The 20,649-nt window shown below is 43.7% G+C and overlaps 3 protein-coding genes across 3 annotated transcripts in view; 1 reads left to right on the plus strand and 2 right to left on the minus strand.

Moving 5' to 3' along the window:
- Positions 1-4,279, minus strand: part of trmt11 (tRNA methyltransferase 11 homolog) — a 31,684-nt gene extending 27,405 nt beyond the window's left edge. The window contains exons 1-2 of the mRNA XM_042333570.1: positions 4,138-4,279; positions 1,289-1,354 (exon numbers count right to left, since the gene is read on the minus strand). Coding sequence (XP_042189504.1) covers positions 1,289-1,354; positions 4,138-4,251 — 180 coding nt within the window. The 5' untranslated portion in view covers positions 4,252-4,279. The remainder of the gene's footprint in view (positions 1-1,288; positions 1,355-4,137) is intronic.
- A 2,829-nt stretch (positions 4,280-7,108) lies between these two features.
- Positions 7,109-7,941, plus strand: si:dkey-29b11.3 (actin-binding Rho-activating protein-like). The gene has a single exon (XM_042333506.1). It carries the CDS (start codon positions 7,311-7,313, stop codon positions 7,755-7,757), a length of 447 nt encoding a protein of 148 aa, XP_042189440.1. The 5' UTR covers positions 7,109-7,310; the 3' UTR covers positions 7,758-7,941.
- A 1,860-nt stretch (positions 7,942-9,801) lies between these two features.
- Positions 9,802-17,537, minus strand: hint3 (histidine triad nucleotide binding protein 3). Its single transcript, XM_007899314.2, has 5 exons — positions 17,292-17,537; positions 13,834-13,951; positions 12,509-12,578; positions 12,179-12,305; positions 9,802-11,425 (listed from the first exon to the last, which is right to left on the minus strand). The coding sequence occupies exons 1-5, from the start codon at positions 17,535-17,537 to the stop codon at positions 11,372-11,374; spliced, it is 615 nt and encodes a 204-aa protein (XP_007897505.1). The 3' UTR covers positions 9,802-11,371.
- Between the last annotated feature and the right edge of the window lie 3,112 nt (positions 17,538-20,649).

Genomic DNA, 20,649 nt, shown 5'->3' on the forward strand with positions numbered 1-20,649 from the left:
GTTGAAGTTACCAAATTATTATTGTTTTGTTTCTCTTAAGGGATTATTATTAGGCGTGTGGAGTAAGGAAACTTGCCCAAGGTTTCGGCTTGCCGGGAATCGAACCCAGGTTTCTCGCTTGTGAGGCAAGCGCTCTAACCACTGAGCTACAGGACCTCATTTGATATAGTAATAGTAATAGATTATTTCCACTGTTCAGCAAGTCAGTAATAAAATAACACAAAACTCTGATAATTTAGAAAAACAGAAAAAATTAGAGGGGAGTAATTAGTAAAGTAAAAATTAGTGAAGAATTACAAAATAATTCTTTACTAAATAATTAGGTAAACTTTTGAGAAAAGGAATATAAAGGTTCTGGGGAGCAAGCAAGAGAGTGGGATTTGATTTGGTAGCTCATGTGGACTTGCTAAGCTGAACGGTATCATTTTAGTTATTATTGAAAGTAAAAAATACAAGGAATAATAGTAATAATAATATATTGACGAGGCATCTCAAAGTGCTTCACATGATATACTCTAAAGTAGTGTGAACTTTGTATGTTGTAGGCGAACACGACAGGGCACAGCAATGTCTCACAAACTGCCATGGAGGGCCAATTTAATTTGGATAAACTCGCTTCTCTTTTTGAATAGTGCCATGGGATCTTTAATTTCCATCTGAGCAGATGGGACCCCAGTAAAACATCTTATCCAAAGGATGGCACCACCAACAATTCAGCATATTCCCAGCACTCAATTGGAGGGTCAGCATGGAATAGATTAGTTCCGAGGCACGACCCGATGCTTAAACCCACAAACTTCTGACTCAGAGGTGAACCTCTGAGGCCAGGCTAACACATGGAAAGGAATGAAATTAAATCTCAGGTGCCAGTTAATAATTATAAATTTATACAAATGTCAGTCTTACCGTTCAGGGCAATGTCTGAATTCCTCAATTAAGTGAAATTTTTCAGATTCTTCCATTATTCCACTATTCCCAGCTCCAGGATTCTGAGACCAATTCAGTATTAAAGCACAAAATTCCTTGTAGTCTGAGCTTCACGAGCATTTCATAAAAAATGCATTTAAATTTAAAACTTAAATGCAGTCTTCATTTGGAAACCAGTTATCCACAGATCTTAAATGCGGAAAAACAGTTCTAAAGATTCATTTTAAAAAATCTGCCAAAATTCTGCACAATAAAATTTTAAGGCAGTGGTCCCAAGTCGAAGACTTTTTAAAAAAACGTAAAGCCTCTGATGTGAACCAAAACATCCTGTGACTTAGCATAAGAAAATACGGCTCCCTACCTTTTCATTAATATTCTCTTCACATCTTAACTGTCCACCACAAACCGAAAAAAGTGATGTAATCTCCTGTAATAAAAAGAATATTTTATTGACACATCAAAAATCAATAAAACATTGTCTGCAATATAAACAACTTTGTTTTTTTCTATTCAACTCAATCATTATGCATATTGACTAAACCTGGAGTCCTGTGCATTCACAATTGAGCATCATTGCAATGGAAGTGTGAGAAAATAACATTGGATGGTTTGGGGACAGTGCCACAACACACTCCAGCACCTCTGAACCACTTATCCACTGGCTTCCCATTTCACAGAGGATACAGTTCAAGATCCTGGTTCTCACCTTCAAAGCCCTCCATGGCCTTGCTCCCCTCTATCTCTGTGACCTCCTAACTCCCTACCATCCTGCTCGCTCCCTCCACTCAGCAGACCACGCCTCGCATACACCCCACCTCACTTGCCCCACCTCGCCTTCAGCCACTCTGCCCCCGTTTGTGGGAGGGCCTTCAGCCACTCAGCCCCCACTTTTTGGAACTCCATCCTGCAGGCCCTCCGCTTCACCCACCGCCCCCACCCTTGCCTCCTTGAAGACCTGTCTCTTCGATCATCCTCCTTCCCCCCACCGCCTGCCCTCCACCCTTCCTAATCCCGACCGCCAGCTCGGGTCCGAAACACTGATTGTCCAGCACCTTGGGACGTCTTCCTGACGTGAAAGACGCCATACAAATGTAATTCTGCTGTTATTCAGATTACACCTGGTCCTATCCATAAATGGTTTGCAAGATTCCCTGCTCCTTCCATTCCTTCTAACCTCAGGATAAATTGTCAGTACTAAAGGACCGCTCTGGAGTTTGTTTTGTTATTCAGTAATCAAAATAATTAACTAGCAATCTATGAGTGCTAAACAAAGCTTTGATCGTGATTACTATTTTAAGTGCAGGATGATGATGTTCAACTTCTGTGCAATTTTGAAGTTTGAAATAATTTGTTTATTACTAATAATAATCCTTGGGTGCAGTCCTGTAGCTCAGTGGTAATAGCACTTGCCTCTCAAGTGAGAGACCTGAGTTCAATTCCCAGCAAGGTGAAATGTTGGGCAAGTTTCCTTACTCCACACGCCTCTGTTTAACTAGCAGTAAGTACAAACCTGGTTGTTAGTCGATTGGCAGATTGCCTTTCCGGGGGTAATAATTTCCTTCAAATAAATAATAAATTGGTCATTCAATCCACGACAGTTTGTGGAACACTACTGTGCACAATTGGCTGCTGCGTTTCGCCCACAACAGTCAATTCTCACTTTACAGTATATTCTGTGAAGCGCTTTGAGATGTCTGGAAGACGCGATAAGACGCTATATCAAATGCAATGATTATTGTTATTATTTGGTATAGCCTCATCAAGATGGAAGGATGTCTCAAAGTGCTTCACAAGATTTACTGTGAAATGGAGTGACTGTGTAATTATAGGCAAATGCAGCAACACAGTTACGCACAGCAATGTTCCACAAACAGCCATAAAACAAATTACCAATTTTATTTGGAGGATTGTTAGCCAGGATACTGGGAGAAACTCCTTTCCTTTTTTCAATAGTACCATGGGATCTTTAACATCCAACTGAACAGGCAGACATCAGTTTAATGTCTCATCCGAAGTACAGCACTTCTGACAATGCACACACCCCCAGCACTGCATTGGAATGTAACTTAGACGATGTGAGTCCAAGTCTCGATGTGGATTTTGAACCTACAACCTTCTAACAGTGCGACCGATGAGCCGAGCTGACCCGCGCCCCCCAGGACAGTCCCTGGACAGTCACTGGACAGTCACTGGTTTGTCTGAAGGACGGGATCAGGCGCTGAATCAAACACAATGATTATGTTTATAGTTTGGTCTTCCTACAGTCTGAGTGACATTAGTCATATCTTTCACACAGCAGTGCGAGCGCCCGGCCCTGCCCTCCCTGCCCGGCCCGGCCCTCCCTGCCCGGCCCGGCCCTGCCCGGCCCGGCCCTGCCCTCCCCTCCCTGCCGGCCCTGCCCTCCCGGCCCTGCCCTGCACTGCCCTCCCGGTCCTGCCCTCCCTGCCCTGCTTTCGCTGCTCTGCCCTCCCGGCCCTGCCCTGCCCTCCCTGCCCCTGCCCTCCCTGCCCGGCCGTCCCGGCCCTGCCCTCCCTGCCCTGCCCTCCCTGCCCTGCCTCCCTCCCGGTCCTGCCCTCCCTGCCCTGCACTGCCCTCCCGGTCCTGCCCTCCCTGCCCTGCTCTCGCTGCTCTGCCCTTCCGGCCCTGCCCTGCCCTCCCTGCCCTGCCTGCCCTGCCCTCCCTGCCCGGCCGTCCCTGCCCTGCTCTCGCTGCTCTGCCCTTCCGGCCCTGCCCTGCCCTCCCTGCCCTGCCCTCCCTGCCCTCCCCTGCCCTGCCCTCCCTGCCCTGCCCTCCCTGCCCTGCCCTCCCTGCCCGGCCCTGCCCTGCCCTCCCTGCCCGGCCCTGCCCTCCCTGCCCTCCCTACCCTCCCTGTCCGGCCCTGCCCTGTCGGCCCTGCCCTGCCCTCCCTGCCCGGCCCTGCCCTCCCTACCCTCCCTGCCCGGCCCTGCCCTCCCCTCCCGGCCCTGCCCTCCCTGCCCGCCCTCCCTGCCCTGCCCTGCCTGCCCTCCCTGCCTGCCCTGCCCTGCCCTCCCTGCCCTCCCTCCCTGCCCGGCCCGGCCCTGCCCTCCCTGCCCTCCCCTCCCTGCCCTCCCTGCCCTCGCTGCCCTGTCGCCCTGCCCTCCCTGCCCGCCCTGCCCTCCCTGCCCTGTCCTGCCCTCCCTGCCCTGCCCTCCCTGCCCTGCCCCCCGGCCCCGCGGCGCTGATACTCACCGGGAATCTGAACTCCAGGTTTTCTTGCGCCAAAAGAAGCAAAAACCTGCGACTGTGCAGCGCCATCTTCACTCCGTCACAACAACAAGTCCCGGCGCCGGGGCCGCGCAACATTGGTTCCGCCTCGGGACGGTCCCTGTGTGTGTGTGTGTGTGAGTCAGGGCCTCCCGCGCCAGGTGCCGTGTGGGCGGTTTGGGCGGCTTTCCTCCCAAAGGCTGTTTGTTGCTACTGTGCGGGAAAAATCACGGCTTGAGGCAGGTGCTACATTTTTTTAAAAAAAATTTAATTTAAACCACAGCAAAACGTGCCCCCCCTCCCCTCCCCCCCCCCCCTTTCAAGACTGTTTCTTACACAGTTTCACAGTCACTAACCTGAATTGGCCGCTCTGCCACCCACAGGAGTCAACCCGGGACATTGGGCTACTTTTGGGCTGGTGCTCTGCTGACTTTGGGCTATCATTTATTTTAATTTCTGGCAATTCTGCCCCTTGTGCCAGTCAGAGCAGCCACCTGCCTGGTCACCCTTGGTCAACCACGCGGGCACCGGCGTAGCCAGTGCTTGCACTGTCGCAGTGGATGCGAATTGTTTTGAAACATTTTTCTGAGCAAAACAGCCAAACATTTAACAGTCGGATGAGAAGCCATTAGGGTGGGGAGAGGGTGGGCTATTTCTGCTCAGCAAAAAATGCTGGTATGTCCCATTCACTATAAATCACAGGAACGGCTCAAATGAAGAAGACCCTCCGACCAATTAATGAACAATCATGCTTACAAAATATTCATTTTACCATCTTCCCATCCACATGTTTTAATGATCCAGTGACCTGGCCTCAATCACCCTTTCTGGTAACCTATTTCAGTCATTTATTATTTCATAATAAATAATAATCCTTACATTTGGTATATAACGTCGTTCATGTTGGGAGGATGTGCGCTTGTGTGCATTTGTAGGCGAACGAGGCAACCCAATTGCACATAGCAATATCCCACAAACAGCTATGAAATGAATGATCAATTTTATTTATTTTGTGAGATTGTTGGCCAGGACACTGGGAAAACTAACTTCTCTTTTTGAATAGTGCCATGGAATCTTTAACATCCACCTGAATAGGTAGATGCGCCCTCTATTTAATGTGTCATGCGAAGGACAGCACCTCCAACAATATCCTCTTGTTCTACTGCCTTGCTAAATCCAAATATATAATTCTGGGTTTATTTCCTCAAGTCGATTTATAATACAATACAAAATTACATTTGTATAGCTGAACGGTCAGGGATTAGGATCCGAGCGGGGTGGGGTAGTGGGGTTAGGATCAGGGAGAGTGGAGGGCAGAGATGGTAGCAAAGTTATGGTCGAAGAGAAGGGTCTTGAAGTGTGCCTTGAAGGAGGAAAGAGAGGGAGCAAGACATTGAGAATGTGGGATGGAGTTCCAGAGGGTGGGGGCAGAGAGGCTGAAGGCTCAACCGCCGATGGTGGGGCAGACCGGGTGGGAGACATGGAGCAGGCTGGAGCCTGCTAAGAGTAGGGAGCCGACAGGTTGATAGTGGGTTAGGAAGTTGGAGAAGTAGGAGGGGGCAAGGCCATGGAGGACCTTGAAGGTGAGGACGAAGATTTTGAACTCGATCCTCTGAAGGATGGGGAGCCAGCGAGGGTAGGGGTGATGGGGTCATGGAGCCTGGTGTGGGAGAGGACACGAACTGCAGGTTCTGGATAATCTGCAGTTTGTGGAGGGAACAGTTGGGAAAGCTGACAAGCAGGGCATTGGCATAGTCAAGCCTAGATATAATGAAGCCATGTATGAGGGTTTGGTGGCCTGAGGGGTGAGACAGTGGTGGATTCGGACAATGTTGCAGTGGTGGGGCTAATGCAAGGTGACCTTCAAGATGACCTTGTTAGCAAATATTGACCTTCATCTGCTCATACCCTATCATGCTCTCTTTGTAAAACCTTGCTGTCTTATCTGATTCCACATTCCCCAGACCCGCCCCCATCTGTAAATGTAACTGCCTCACATTGGGTCTGAGAATCCAGATCATTTACTTGAAGAGCACCTTTGTAGATGAGAACAAATGCTGCTGTTAAACCATGTAACATGAAACCCACTTAGATTCACTATATTTTAAGACAACACTTTTTCTTGCATAGATAATGTTACTCAGTGCACTGTGCTGCCTTTGAAGTCTGTCACAGATCAATGAACATTTTTTATTTAGGAGGTTTGACAAAAAGAATGCACACATACTGTTACTAAATCTCTCACGTGAACCACCAGTAACAATGCGTTGGAGGGAAATGCTAAAAAAAACAATACATGTAATGAGATTGATGGATACATTTATGTCAAGTCAGGAGGATGTCACAAAGTACTTCACAGGATATACTGTAGGGTACGGTAACTATCTGTTTTTTTGGTTTGGGCTAACATAGCAGACAACTTGCACACATTAATATTGCACAAACAATCATGAATGATTGTGAATGACCAATTTTATCTGTGGGATTATTGGACAGGACACTGGGAGAAACTCTTTTCTCTTTTCAAATAGTCATAGCATTTTTAATGTCCATCTGAACAGATCCCGTCTGCCAGTCCAGGTGGATGTTAAAGATCCCATGGCACTATTCGAAAAGAGAAGGGAGATTATCCTGTTGTCCTGGCCAGCAAAAAACAAAATAAAATTGATCACTCGCTCAATTGCTGTTTGCAAGACATTGTTGTGCACAAATTGGATGCTGCGCTCGCCCAAAAATACACAGTTGCACTTTACCAGTGAAGCGCTTTGAGACAGCTCTACAACGCGATAAGGTGTAATAAAAATGGAAGGATTATCATTAATATTACCAGGTAATTTACAGACAGTTTGCACAATGAGCGTTGTTTCTGCCCCTTCCTCTTGCCTATTGGTGAGGAGCCTCACAGTGGGGTTGGCAGGTTGAGCTGTCAATCAACACAGTGTCATATTCAGGCAGGACCTGGTGCCGGCAGGAGATAAGGATTTCTCTTAACACCCAACACCGGCCCAGCCTGTCAGTACACACTGGAGGAGGAAAACCAGAAATGGGAAAGTTTAGTGCAGAAATGCCCTAAATAAGTCCTACCCCCCAGTGATCAGGAAGCTGTGCTGCAAGGCTGAGCTGGGAGAGGAATGGGACAGGCTGGTTGGTGGCAGTGAATGTCGGTGATGAGTTGTGGAGGGGGAGGCGGTGGGAACCTGAACCTGAAGCAGAGTTGGCAGAAATGGGCAGATGATCACAGAGAGTCCCAGCGCCGCAACCCCTTCAGCGGCTCCCATTCAGTGACCGAGAGGCTGCGGCCAGGAGAGCAGGGATACGGGCTCCCCACCCAGGGCTCCCAGACCGAGCAGAGAGGGAGAGAGGCGCACTCCCAGGTGGGGAAAGAGATGGACGAGCTGCGGGGCATCATCAAAAGGATCGGAGAAGCCGGGCCGGACGGGAAAACTCGTGTCACCTTCGGACGCTTGTTTGATGCCTATGTGACAATCTCTAACAAAGTGGTGGGCATCCTGTTACGGGCCAGGAAACACGGTCTGGTTCATTTTGATGGAGAGATGCTCTGGCAAGGGAGAGACGATCAGCTCCTCATCACACTGGTAGATTGAAGAGACTGAATTTCCAGAGTTTGTGTCCCAACAAAACGTTGGCATATGTTTTATGAAATTGCACATCTTGATAACCTGTAAGAGAGTGAAAATGCACTTTTGGTCGGAATTTATTTACAGTGGCCCTTGCAATTGCTTTTGAGATTTCTTTTAAAAAAAAGATATTAAAAAACATGCTCTATAACAGGGAGGTCGATTTTTGAAATTGTGAGACAAGCAGATTCAAGACCCAGCTACCAGGAACACCACCAGAGGTCAGTCCGCAAGCAAATATGTTTCAAATTGTGGTTTGCAGAAAAACGTTATTTTCGACAAATTTCACACTGAACAACAATAAGACTTGCATTTAATATAGCGCCTTATCACGTCGCTGAGACGTCTCAAAGCGCTTCACAGAACATATTGTAAAGTGAATTGACTGTGTAATTTGTGGGCAAAACGCGGAAAACAATTGCCCACAGCAATGTCCCACAAAGAGTCGTGGATTAAATGACCAATTTTTTTTAAAAAAAAACTGTAAATACAGCGCCTTTCATGTCTAGAGGGCATTCCACTGCACTGAAGGTTACAGATAGCACTGCAAAGCTCAGGACGACTTGTATTAAGATATCAACAAGCATATCACAGATTTCTCAAAATCCTGCATCTGCTCCAGCAAGATTTTTGGGGGAAACCTGTCACCATGCTTAAGAGTATCCTAACCAACCTCAGAGTTCCATGCATCTCACCTATACATGGAAATTTCCTTGTATTGGAATGGAATTCACATTCTCTCTGGAGGGACATATCCTGCTTACCTAATTTCAGAGAAGTATTTGGTGCAGACAAGCAACAGCCATGTCCCAAGGCACTGACCACTTAATGTGCAGAATGCAAATGTACATGAGCCAAGAATTTTCCTGCAATCAATTGCAGATTATTCACTTGTAAATACTTAGCAATGATGGTTTAAATAGCTTTAAAAACCCATTGGTATCATACTGCATTCCTGTCAGCTGTCCCTTTACTATATATAAACTCCACAAGGAACAAACAAAACTGTGTGATCTCAAACATTGTTGTATTAAAAAGCCTGATATTTCTCCAACCTTTGATATATTGATAAGGAGATTTTATCCATAAGCAAGAGTTGCACAAAAATTTTAAACGATTGAGAGTTGCCAATATGAAATTAGCTTCAGCTTTTTGCTGCCATAACTTCCAGAATCAAAGCCTAATTGAAAATATCAAGGTTTTACAAGATATAATGGCAGGATTTACAAGGTACAAGAGTACAATGTTCAGTGTACAACATAACATGGATCATATCAGGTAGAAGGGAACAATTATTGGGTTGTACACACACTTCAAGGTTCATTTAAGACTTGTTAGTTACTAAAGGTTTCCTTTTGCAATTTGTGGTAATTATGTGACCTCCTTGCTTAGATATGGTGAGATCAACTAATGTCAAATGTGCCTGTTCAGGTGGACATTAATCCCATGGCACTATTCCAAAAGACAAAGGAGTTCCCAACAATCCTCCAGAAAAAATTGTCATTTACCTCATGGCTGTTTGCGGAACATTACTGTGCGAAAATTGGCTGCCTTGTTGGCCTACAAATACTTGGTACATTAACCAGAAAAAAAACATGAAGTGCTTTGAGACATTTTGACAATGTGAAAAGACATTATATGAGATCAGCTAATTCAGTATAGATTTGGGATAGACTCTGGAACCTCTTGGGACTGGGTGATGTAGTTATCCACCAGACACCTTCTGGAAACCAGAGGAAAGTCTCCCTCCCACAATGCAGTAATTTAATTTTACTCTTGGAGCAGTCATCCTACATGTGTAACCATAGAACTGCTGATTCCCAGGACATTATACAACAGGGCTAATATGAAGAGCTAAGGTGGTCTGAAAGGTCTTCTTGAATCAAACTTCTTCTGCACTAATTCCTTGTCTTCCGATAGATTACCTTGACAGTACACTGACAGTACAAATTACATCAATAATTTGCATGTGAAAGTAAGCAATCAAACACAAAAAGACATGAGAACAATATTAATGTTATCAATTTATTATCAAAAACAAATCAATTATTTTAAACATATCTCGCAAGAGTATATGGCAAGGACCAATGGGGTATGATTTTTATTTTATAACTTGAATCCATAACCTGGCACTGATAAAACAGCAACTGTTCTGAACTTGCAGTCAAGAGTGCAATGAAAACCAGGAAAGATAATGGTACAAGATATTCATTCTTAAAGATCCCAAGTTTGAGATTTGTAACCATGCCACACACCCCCTTCCGCCCTCCCATAAAAAAATCCTGTTTTATGTAAGGTAAAAGTGCTGACCCAGATGTCATTCCTATATACATCACTCAGCCAATAAAAGCAGAGCAGGTTATGGGACAACACTCAAAATAATTAAGGTGCAATAAAATTATCTCTCAAAACAAATTATAGCTTGAGTCGGAAACATTTGTTTTTAATCTGTCCTTTTATGTTTTAAAGAAAAGCTAGCTAGCATGTGAATCAGGGATCAGTACAGGATAGAAAGAATAATGTGATCTCTCCAATGGTGAATTAATAGGTATTGGCTTAACTTCACCATGGTTATGGTACTTGGTTGTGAGATGAGCTAAAGGATGCCATTACTTGGGGAATAATAGGAACAGTAGTAATAAGTCAGGGGCATATTTGAGCTTGGCAATATGGATGGTCAAGCTACAGAACACAGGATACAGAATGTCTGAGTCTATGTATGAAAGAGGACAGAGTTGAGGCTGACAGGGGATATTTAGTCCCAAACACTCAGTTCTGTTTGTTGAGGTATAGGTATTATGCATGGCACAATGCTTATTCTAATTTTCATACAATACATTTACAAAAGTCTTGAGTTAGGACTTGACATCACTTTTGTTCAAAATGGCACAAATATGCTATAATAATGGATCTAGTTTTAATGTTAGAATGAATATATATCGCCCTTCATAGTGTAGCATCTTGGAGCCGTTACATCTGTTAACCATAGTATACGTTAGAAGTGTGACTTACAGAATTACCTGGAGAACTAATGGAACTAAAACAGATAAAACTACATGAGCAGTCTCGTGAATGGTTCTAGATAACCAAATTTTTAATATTTCATATGCAGTAATATTAAATTATTATTATTATTAATATTAAAAGTTTACAGAACCTCTTTGTAACTGTTTGATACTAAAGTTGGTGCAATTGTATATTTCTCATAAGAGTATTTCACTTAAACATGACTTACAAAATGATCTTCTCATTGAACTTCTTCACTTTTTCTAACTTTTAAAGTTATCAATGAACCATCACTGGTCCGGCTAAATTTAGTGACATTGTCCAACGTCAAGGTATTACATTTTGGTAGTCCAGATTTAACAGAGCTTAGAAAAATGTTGAAAGAGGATTATGTGGGCATAACAGTGCATATTGTATTAAATACAGAAAAGGCCACTCTTCAATTACAATAAAAGCCAGAGACATTTGTGAAACATTGTACAATTAAATAAACTCAAACAGATAAACAATCAACAATAGTCTTAAAACATGAAGTAACTGTCTGGAATTATCCAAAAGGATTTAACTGGATGGATTTAGCTTTTGCTGTCTCCTGGGAGGGACTTTAATCTTTCAATCAACTGGTCAACCTTCAAGAGAACAAAAACAAGTCAATATTCTGATCATTCAGACAGTTATAAAAGGAAATTTTATTTTTTATGTACGGTGAATTCCGGATAAATCCAATACCAGAGACCTTTGCGCTACATCTGAGCATTTGCACCCAACCTCTGCTGAGCACCTGCACCAGTCACAGGATAGAGCAAGAGGCCTCGGCAAGGCAAGACATCATCTTTTAGGACAAATTATCCAATCAATTTTACATTGTATTTACAAAAAATTCTAGATTGCGACTCGTTACTTATTAAGTGAGTGACAAGTAAAGTGATGTCACTTATTAATATTTTGCATGGGAAGTAGCTGGGATATTGACAGCAAGGGACTTAAGTGGCCAGAGACAAGTTAAGCCAGAGTCAAATTTTCTGAAGTTTTCTGTATTCATCTGAAATCCAAGTCATAAAATGTGGTGCAGCTCAATTAACCCAAATAGCCCTAACATACCAAGTTGGACTGGGTAATTAGCAATTTGTTAATCAAAAGTATTTTGTAGGGTCTTATATTGCAGAGGTTTAGAACACAGATCTTTCCTCTCTTGCACTTGGATTTAAATCCAAACCAGCATCAAAGTTTGCTCTTCTGCTGGCTCTCAAACGTCCTCTGAAGAACATTGGAGAGTCTCAATCTATTTCCTTCTATTTTTTCTGTTTCCCCTCCCCCCCACAGCAGCACAGATTTCCACAAATTAGTACAAATTATCAATCTCATAGGAAGAAATTACCTACCGTTATGAACCAGTAAGAATTTGATTTATAAACCATTCTTGATAGGAATCCCATGCGACTGGCTGGAGCCAGGACGTGCAGATGCAAATGTGCCATTGAGCAGAATGGGGGCCAATGAAACCCCAGCCTGTCAACAAATTCAATAAATTATCAGTCTTGATAGCCTCATATGTAACAAATGGCACCATTTTAGCTGGCCCACATTTTACGTTTATATTGCTGCAGTGCTACTGAAAGTTCATAGGTAAATGTTAAGATACCAATTCATTCGGAACACTAGTTTGTGTTTGCCAATGCACAAATTACTGTCCTTCACAGTGCTTTACCTACCTCACATCAGCCAAGTCACTGAAACCTTTTTGTTGCAGTACAGATTTTCCAACCTCCACCATCTTTTCAACTGTTCAATAAAACAGAATTTTAACAAATTAAAACTAAGAATCACTGATGCATATCAGAGTAGCAAACAGTTTATACCGATATATAAAAATAGGAACTGGTAAACCTAAAGCTCCAGTTCAATGCAGGTCTCTTTCATTTTATGTTCTGTCACATTCTGGTCATACGAAAACAGTGATACGATAATTCTGCTGCCCAATGCCCCACTCCCACTCCCATCCTCTTCTAACAATGAAGACCTGCAGTTCTGACACAATTTTCATCTTTTTAAAAAACAAAATTTAAAACTACATTTGTTAACAAATATGCTTCACTGGTTAAGAATATTTTGATTATATGTAACAGAAGATCTCGTGTTGTCTCTTCTAAAGATCTTGCAGATGATGCTGTCTCTGATTAGATTTTATCACACTAATTTCCCCCCATTGCTCCTCTGCTTTCCTCACGTACACTTGTGCAGTCTCTGGTAAATGCAAGTGGCATCCAACTTTTAAGTATCAAGCTATCACTTTTAGAGCAAGAATGCTCATTCACGTCTCATTGAGATCTGTCCGAAGGTTCACAGGTTTTGTAGCTGAACTGGGAACTTTTCTGGTGGATTAAGTTCTCCCAGAATTATTGTTGAGTCTTGCCTTCTGAGGACATTAACATAGTGACTACACCTTGAACTTCAACAATATAATATTCTTTTCAAATACTATCTTTACCTTTTTAACTTGGTGATGATGCACAACTCTGATCACCGAGTCCTGTAACTCAGTGGTTAGAGCATTCGCCTCGCAAGCGAGAGACCTGAGTTCAATCACAGAGGGCAAAATGTTGGGCAAGTTTCCTTACTCCACACACCTCTGTTTAACTAACTGTAAGTAGGAACCTGGTTGTTAGTTGATTGGCAGATCGCTTTTCGCTTTTAGGGTCTAATAGAATACCTTACCCCAGGAGATATTTGTAGGGTGGAAGTCATGATAAGGCAGGTTTATTAAATGGTATCAGGAAGAGTGGTAAACCAAATCAACATTTATCATTCCTTGCTTTCTTACATAGCATTTTTTTTCTAAATTTTTCTCAAATACTTGCTTAAACATGGTTTTTGTATTTAATAGATTTCTAAAAAACTCTGGTTTAGTCTGGATGAAATGTGATAAAGTACAGTAAATGTATCAGTTGTGATAGTAAAACATTTCACAACCCTTACCTTAATCCCTAATTCTTTACCTTAATTAAACCAACACTAGTTAACAGTTTGCCAGTCTCACCTGTAGATACATGCTCCTTCTTCAAGGTTTTGCAGTTTCCTATGTGATTTCTTGGCACCACAAGATAGTGATGGGGTGCTCCTGGTCGGACGTCCTTAAAACAGGCAAACTGGTCATCCTGAACAAAAATTTGATCAACGGCATTATTTTCAATAACTTCTATAAACTCCTTTGTCTTTTAAAACAGACCAATCTTACAGTTTTTGTAATTACAAATTTGGCACTTTAATGAGATTGAACACCCATCTCTGGACTAGTTATTCTAGTTACAATAAGTATGTATTGTCACCTGATGCCAATTTGGCATGTTGGTAAACTCTTACAAAATTTATTATTTTTGTACAAAATTAATTACTGGCTGTACAGGAGTTTTGCCTTTCTCCTTGGCTTTTTGTGATGTTCTTATTTTGGTTTGGTAGCCTGACTCAGTTGGTGGCAGTCTTGCTTCTGAGTCAGAAGATCGTGGGTTAAAGTCTCAGGCAGGACTGGGCTCAGTCTAGGCTGTCACTCCAGTGCAATACGGGCGTGTGCTGCATTCTCAAAGATGCCGTCTTTTGGAACTCAAAGTTAAATCAAAGTCCCGTTAGTCTGTTCAGGTCGATGTTAAAGATCCCATGGTACTACACAAAAAGAGAATTTCTCCGGTTCCTATCCTGGGTTCCAATCCCCCAAGATGAAGTGGGTGCTTTTAGACCTCCTCCCAATATGAAATAAAATAATGAATCCTTACATCTGATATAGCTATTTTCACATGGGAGGATGCCTCAGTGCTTCACTAAATGCACAGTAAACTCCGGATAATTCATTCCAAGGGAAAAGAGCTCAGTGTTATCCAGAGTGGCCAGTGAGTCATACGTATGAATAAATAAATAAATAAAAATGCAGCCGACATATTGACAGAATGATGACACAGGTCAGGGTGGTCCAACTGACATATACTGGTATATTATAATAATAATAATAATAATCCTTGCATTTGATATAGCGCTTTTCACGTCGGGAGGACGTCCCAAAGCGCTTCACAGAACACACTGTAAAGTGAATTGACTGTATATTTGTGGGCGAACGCGGCAGCCAATTGCGCACAGCAATGTCCCACAAACAGTCGTAGATTGAAAATGACCAATTTAATTATTGTTTTTGGTTTTTTGGAGGGATTATTATTAGGCGTGTGGAGTAAGGAAACTTGCCCAAGGTTTCACCCTGCCTGGAATTGAACTCAGGTCTCTCGCTTGCAAAGCGAGTGCTCTAACCACTGAGCTACAGGACTCCACAATATTATTATTTTATTAATATTATAAACATATATTTTATATTATTAGATGTTATTGTATTATATTGTGTTATTAATACTGTGAACATACAGTATTATGGTGTTTTATATTTATATTAGTGCATTGTTACATTATTAGGATATTATTAAGTTACATTATGTTATTAATATCATAGATATATGATGGTATTGTATATATTGTATATGGTGTTATTGTATATGATGATACCGTATATGCTAATCCTGTTTATGGTGATATGTATATGATGATTTTGTTATTGTTATAGTATATGATATTGTATATGGTGATATTGTTATAGTACATGATGATGTTGTTGTTGTATATGGTGATTTGTTGTTGTATATAGTGATGTTGTTGTAGTATATGACGTTGTTGTAGTATATGGTGATGTTGTTGTAGTATATGATGGTGGTGTTGTTATATATGGTGATGTTGTATATGGTGTTGTTGTACATGGTGTTGTTGTAGTATATGGTGGTGTTGTTGTTGTATATGGTGATGTTGCTGTAGTATATGATGATGTTGCAGTATATGATGTTGTTGTAGTAGTATATGGTGATGATGTTGTTGTATATGGTGATGTTGTTTTTGTTGTATATGGTGGTGTTGTATATGGTGGTGTTGTTGTATATGGTGTTGTTGTAGTATATGGTGGTGTTGTTGTATATGGTGGTGGTGTTGTTGTATATGGTGTTGCTGTAGTATATGGTGGTGGTGTTGCTGTGGTATATGGTGGTGGTGTTGCTGTGGTATATGGTGTTGCTGTGGTATATGGTGTTGCTGTGGTATATGGTGGTGGCGTTGCTGTAGTATATGGTGTTGCTGTGGTATATGGTGGTGGTGTTGCTGTAGTATATGGTGTTGCTGTGCTATATGGTGTTGCTGTGGTATATGGTGTTGCTGTGGTATATGGTGTTGCTGTGGTATATGGTGGTGGTGTTGCTGTAGTATATGGTGTTGCTGTGCTATATGGTGTTGCTGTGCTATATAGTGTTGCTGTGGTATATGGTGTTGCTGTGGTATATGGTGTTGCTGTAGTATATGGTGGTGGTGTTGCTGTGGTATATGGTGGTGGTGTTGCTGTGGTATATGGTGTTGCTGTGGTATATGGTGTTGCTGTGGTATATGGTGGTGGCGTTGCTGTAGTATATGGTGTTGCTGTGGTATATGGTGGTGGTGTTGCTGTAGTATATGGTGTTGCTGTGCTATATGGTGTTGCTGTGCTATATGGTGTTGCTGTGGTATATGGTGTTGCTGTGGTATATGGTGTTGATGTGCTATATGGTGTTGCTGTGCTATATGGTGTTGCTGTGGTATATGGTGTTGCTGTGGTATATGGTGTTGCTGTGGTATATGGTGTTGCTGTGGTATATGGTGTTGCTGTAGTATATGGTGTTGCTGTGCTATATGGTGTTGCTGTGGTATATGGTGTTGCTGTGGTATATGGTGTTGCTGTGGTATATGGTGTTGCTGTGGTATATGGTGTTGCTGTAGTATATGGTGTTGCTGTAGCATATGGTGTTACTGTGGTATATGGTGTTGCTGTGGTATATGGTGTTGCTGTGGTATATGGTGGTGGTGTTGCTGTGGCATATGGTGTTGCTGTAGCATATGATGGTGTTGTTGCTGTGGTATATGGTGTTGCTGTGGTATATGGTGGTGGTGTTGCTGTGGTATATGGTGTTGCTGTGGTATATGGTGTTGCTGTGGTATATGGTGTTGCTGTAGTATATGGTGGTGGTGTGGTATGTGGTGGTGGTGTGGTATGTGGTGGTGGTGTTGCTGTGGTATATGGTGGTGGTGTTGCTGTGGTATGTGGTGGTGGTGTTGCTGTGGTATATGGTGTTGCTGTGGTATATGGTGTTGCTGTGGTATGTGGTGGTGGTGTGGTATGTGGTGGTGGTGTTGCTGTGGTATGTGGTGGTGGTGTTGCTGTAGTATATACTGGTGGTGTTGCTGTGGTATGTGGTGGTGGTGTTGCTGTGGTATATACTGGTGGTGTTGCTGTGGTATGTGGTGGTGGTGTTGCTGTGGTATGTGGTGGTGGTGTTGCTGTGGTATATGGTGGTGGTGTTGCTGTAGTATATACTGGTGGTGTTGCTGTGGTATGTGGTGGTGGTGTTGCTGTGGTATGTGCGGTGTTGCGGATCGCTGTCGCCTCACCAGGTGCAGCAGCTCCACCGCCTCCTTCTCGTTGCCGATCTTACAGAACAGACACTTGTGGTCCAGGCCGCTGTCCTCCGCGCTCACAGCTTCACTGGGCGCCTTGGCCTCCCTCCCGGCCCCGGGCTCCCCACAGCCCAGCCCCGCCGCCCCGGCCTCACAGCCCGGCCCCGCCGCCCCGGCCTCACAGCCCGGCCCCGCCGCCCCGGCCTCAGCCTCCAGCACCTGCACCCCGTCCGTCGCCATGACAACCCTCCAGCAATCAACCGCCGAGAGCTCGATCACCCCCAGCAATCAACCGCCGAGAGCTCGATCACCCCCAGCAATCAACCGCCGAGAGCTCGATCACCCCCAGCAATCAACCGCCGAGAGCTCGATCACCCCCAGCAATCAACCGCCGAGAGCTCGATGTTGTGGTGGGGCTCTGTTGCTCTGTGCTCTGCACAGCGCCCTTCACACTGTGGTGATAATGATAATGATAAACCTGGTGTTTGATGCAGTGCGGTGTCACATCACTGGGGTCGCTTTTCCAGGTGGTAATTCAATCCCTTCAAAAAAAAAACATTTTTAAAAAAAGTAATGAATTGGTCGCTTCGGCCCACGGCTGTTTGTGGGGCACTGCTGCGCGCAATTGGCTGCCGGGTTTCACCCACAAATATACGGTCAATTCACTTCACAGTCTATTCTGTGAAGCGCTTTGAGACGCCGAGAAGACGTGAAAAGCGCTATATCAAATGCAGGGATTATTAGAATATTCAGGCGTCTGAAAGCGCTTCATAGAATATACTGTGGATTGACTGTATATTTTGTGGATGAAACATCTGCATCTCCCAAATCACTTGACGGTAGGATGGTGATGGATTTGGCCAGAAGGACAAGAGCTCAGGAAAAAGAAGCAAAAACGGAGTGCAAACAGCAGACGAGTAAAACATTGGACCCCAAGGATTCTACCTTAATTATAGACCACGATAGTGCTGAACACGCACATCACGTTTGTCTCCTCCGGGGAACCCCGTGTATATTATTACATTGACATGTTAGAACCTGCTCCGAGGCATTTGGATTGGAGTTAAGTTTTCATAGATCAGTGCAATGTATAATGCTTGCATTTGATGTAGCACCTTATGACATAGTCAAGACATCTCAGAGTGCTTCACAGGATATATTATGTGTATTTTGTGGGTGAACGCAATGTCCCACAAACAGCAATTGAGTGAGTGACTAATTTTATTTGGGTTATTGTTGGCCAGGACACCAGGATAACCTCCCTTCTCTTTTTGAATAATGCCGTGGGATTGTTAATGTCTACCTGCACAGACAGATAGGACCTCAGTTTAACTTCTCAGGCTAAGGATGGACCTCCGACAACGCAGCACATTGCACTCGTGTACTCCAGGTGCTGATGTGTCCACTTACCACTAGGCGGCTCACAAGCAATTGAATCTTAACCTTGGTGCTGATTAAAGTTCCCAAGGAATTATTATGAAGTATAGCATTTAATTTTCTATCTACATCACATTAATCATGATCAGAGTCTGGGTTTCTGTCTGAAACAGACAGCTAACCATTTGTTCCTCAAGCCTTATTTTCTAAAAATGTAACTGCATTTGGACACGCACGTATGACACGCATGCATTCTGGTAGGTCTAAATCTTGCATGCAAGCAAGGGCTGTGTGTTTGGTATATATGGAATCAAGATACTCTGCTATCTTGAAAAATAATACTGTAATACATTATCCCAGTGCACGATTTATAAAACATTTGTGACAAAAATAATCTTAACAATTTATGGAGATATTGAAGTAATATCCCTTGCAAATCTAGGAAATACAGGACTAATAAATCTTATAATGGTTATAGACAAATACAATAGCTAATCTGCACCAATAATGCCTCACTGAGGTAATGGGTAATGAGAAATAACAAACTTAATCTGTTTTGGTGAATTTGACCAGGACATTGTGAGACCACCTGACTATTCAATGTAATGCCTTGGGAGTTTTAATCATCTCTCCTCCCAGCTGCACCTCCACCATTCTGTCCTTTTCTAGTGTATCATATGAATGTCTTCAAAATTCTTTGCTCTGTGAGCCTATCACCCCATTCTGATGCAGCTATACTGGCTCCCCACCCCCCAACAGATCAAATTCAAGATTTTGTCCTCGAATTCAATCCTGAGCTTAATTTGCAACCTCCCTCAACCCTACCACCTTGGCCGCTCCCATCACTCAGCGGCAACGGAATGTCAGAATCAGGTTAATCCTCTCCAACAGATTGGTTCTGAACCAGGTGGGTCCACAGTACTATGCTAACAGCCCAGCCAGTCTGGCTCATCAGCAGTACTTGAAGGGTAGACCTGTCACAGAAGACATGAAATCTTCCCACTCAGCTCCTGTTAACCCTGCAAGTCAAAGCGTTAGCAGCTAGGGTGGTCCTAGATCAACATGCTTGCCAGACAGTGCTCTCAATGACAAACTAAGCAGTGTTAGCCGGCTAAACCCCAGGGGTACCCCAACGGACATCTGGGGTTCCTATTCCTTGGATCTTGACAACATATGTCAAATACTTTCCAGAATAAGGTAAGTAGGATGTGTCACTCTGGAAAGCATACGTATTTCATTTTTAGATACAGAAAGATTTCCCCAATAAGTGGGGAAATCTTAAGTGGAATTCTTAAGTCTGGTTTCGTTATTCTCAACTGGTTTAACTGTGGAGTCCTGCAGCTTAGTGTTTAGAGCATTAACCTCACAAGTGAGAGGATCTGGGTTCGATTCACAGGCAGGGCAAAACGTTAGGCAGTTTCCCTAATCCATACGCCTGTTTACCTAGCAGTAAGTAGGAACCCAGTTGTTAGTCGATTGGCGGACGGCTTTTCTGGGGGTAATAATCCCTTCGAATTCAAGATCCTCACCTACAAGGCCATTCACGGCCTTGCTCCCTCCTACCTCTCCGACCTACTATCCCCCTACCTACCCGCCCGTACCCTCCGTTCCTCTGGCTCCGGTCTGCTCCACATCCCCTGCCCCAACCGCCATACCATCGGTGGCCAGGCCTTCAGCCTCTCAGGCCCTAGGCTCTGGAACTCTATCCCCCAGTGCCTTCGCCGCTTCCTCCCTTTCCTCCTTCAAGGCCGGTCTCAAGACCTTTCTCTTTGACCGTGCCTTCAGCTCCCCTCTCGACTCTCTACCCCCTCCTCGCTCCCTCCCTTCCCTCCCCTCACCCTGACCATTTCCCCCCTGCTCGGGTCCTGACCCAACTGTCCATCGCCTTGGGACGTCCTCCCGACGTGAAAGGCGCTCAATAAATGGAATCGTGTTGTTGTTGTTAAATTCAATAGTTTGGTCACTCAATCCATGG

The sequence above is a fragment of the Callorhinchus milii genome, unplaced genomic scaffold, assembly GCF_018977255.1.
Source record: "Callorhinchus milii isolate IMCB2004 unplaced genomic scaffold, IMCB_Cmil_1.0 Scaffold3, whole genome shotgun sequence".
NCBI lineage: Eukaryota > Metazoa > Chordata > Chondrichthyes > Chimaeriformes > Callorhinchidae > Callorhinchus > Callorhinchus milii.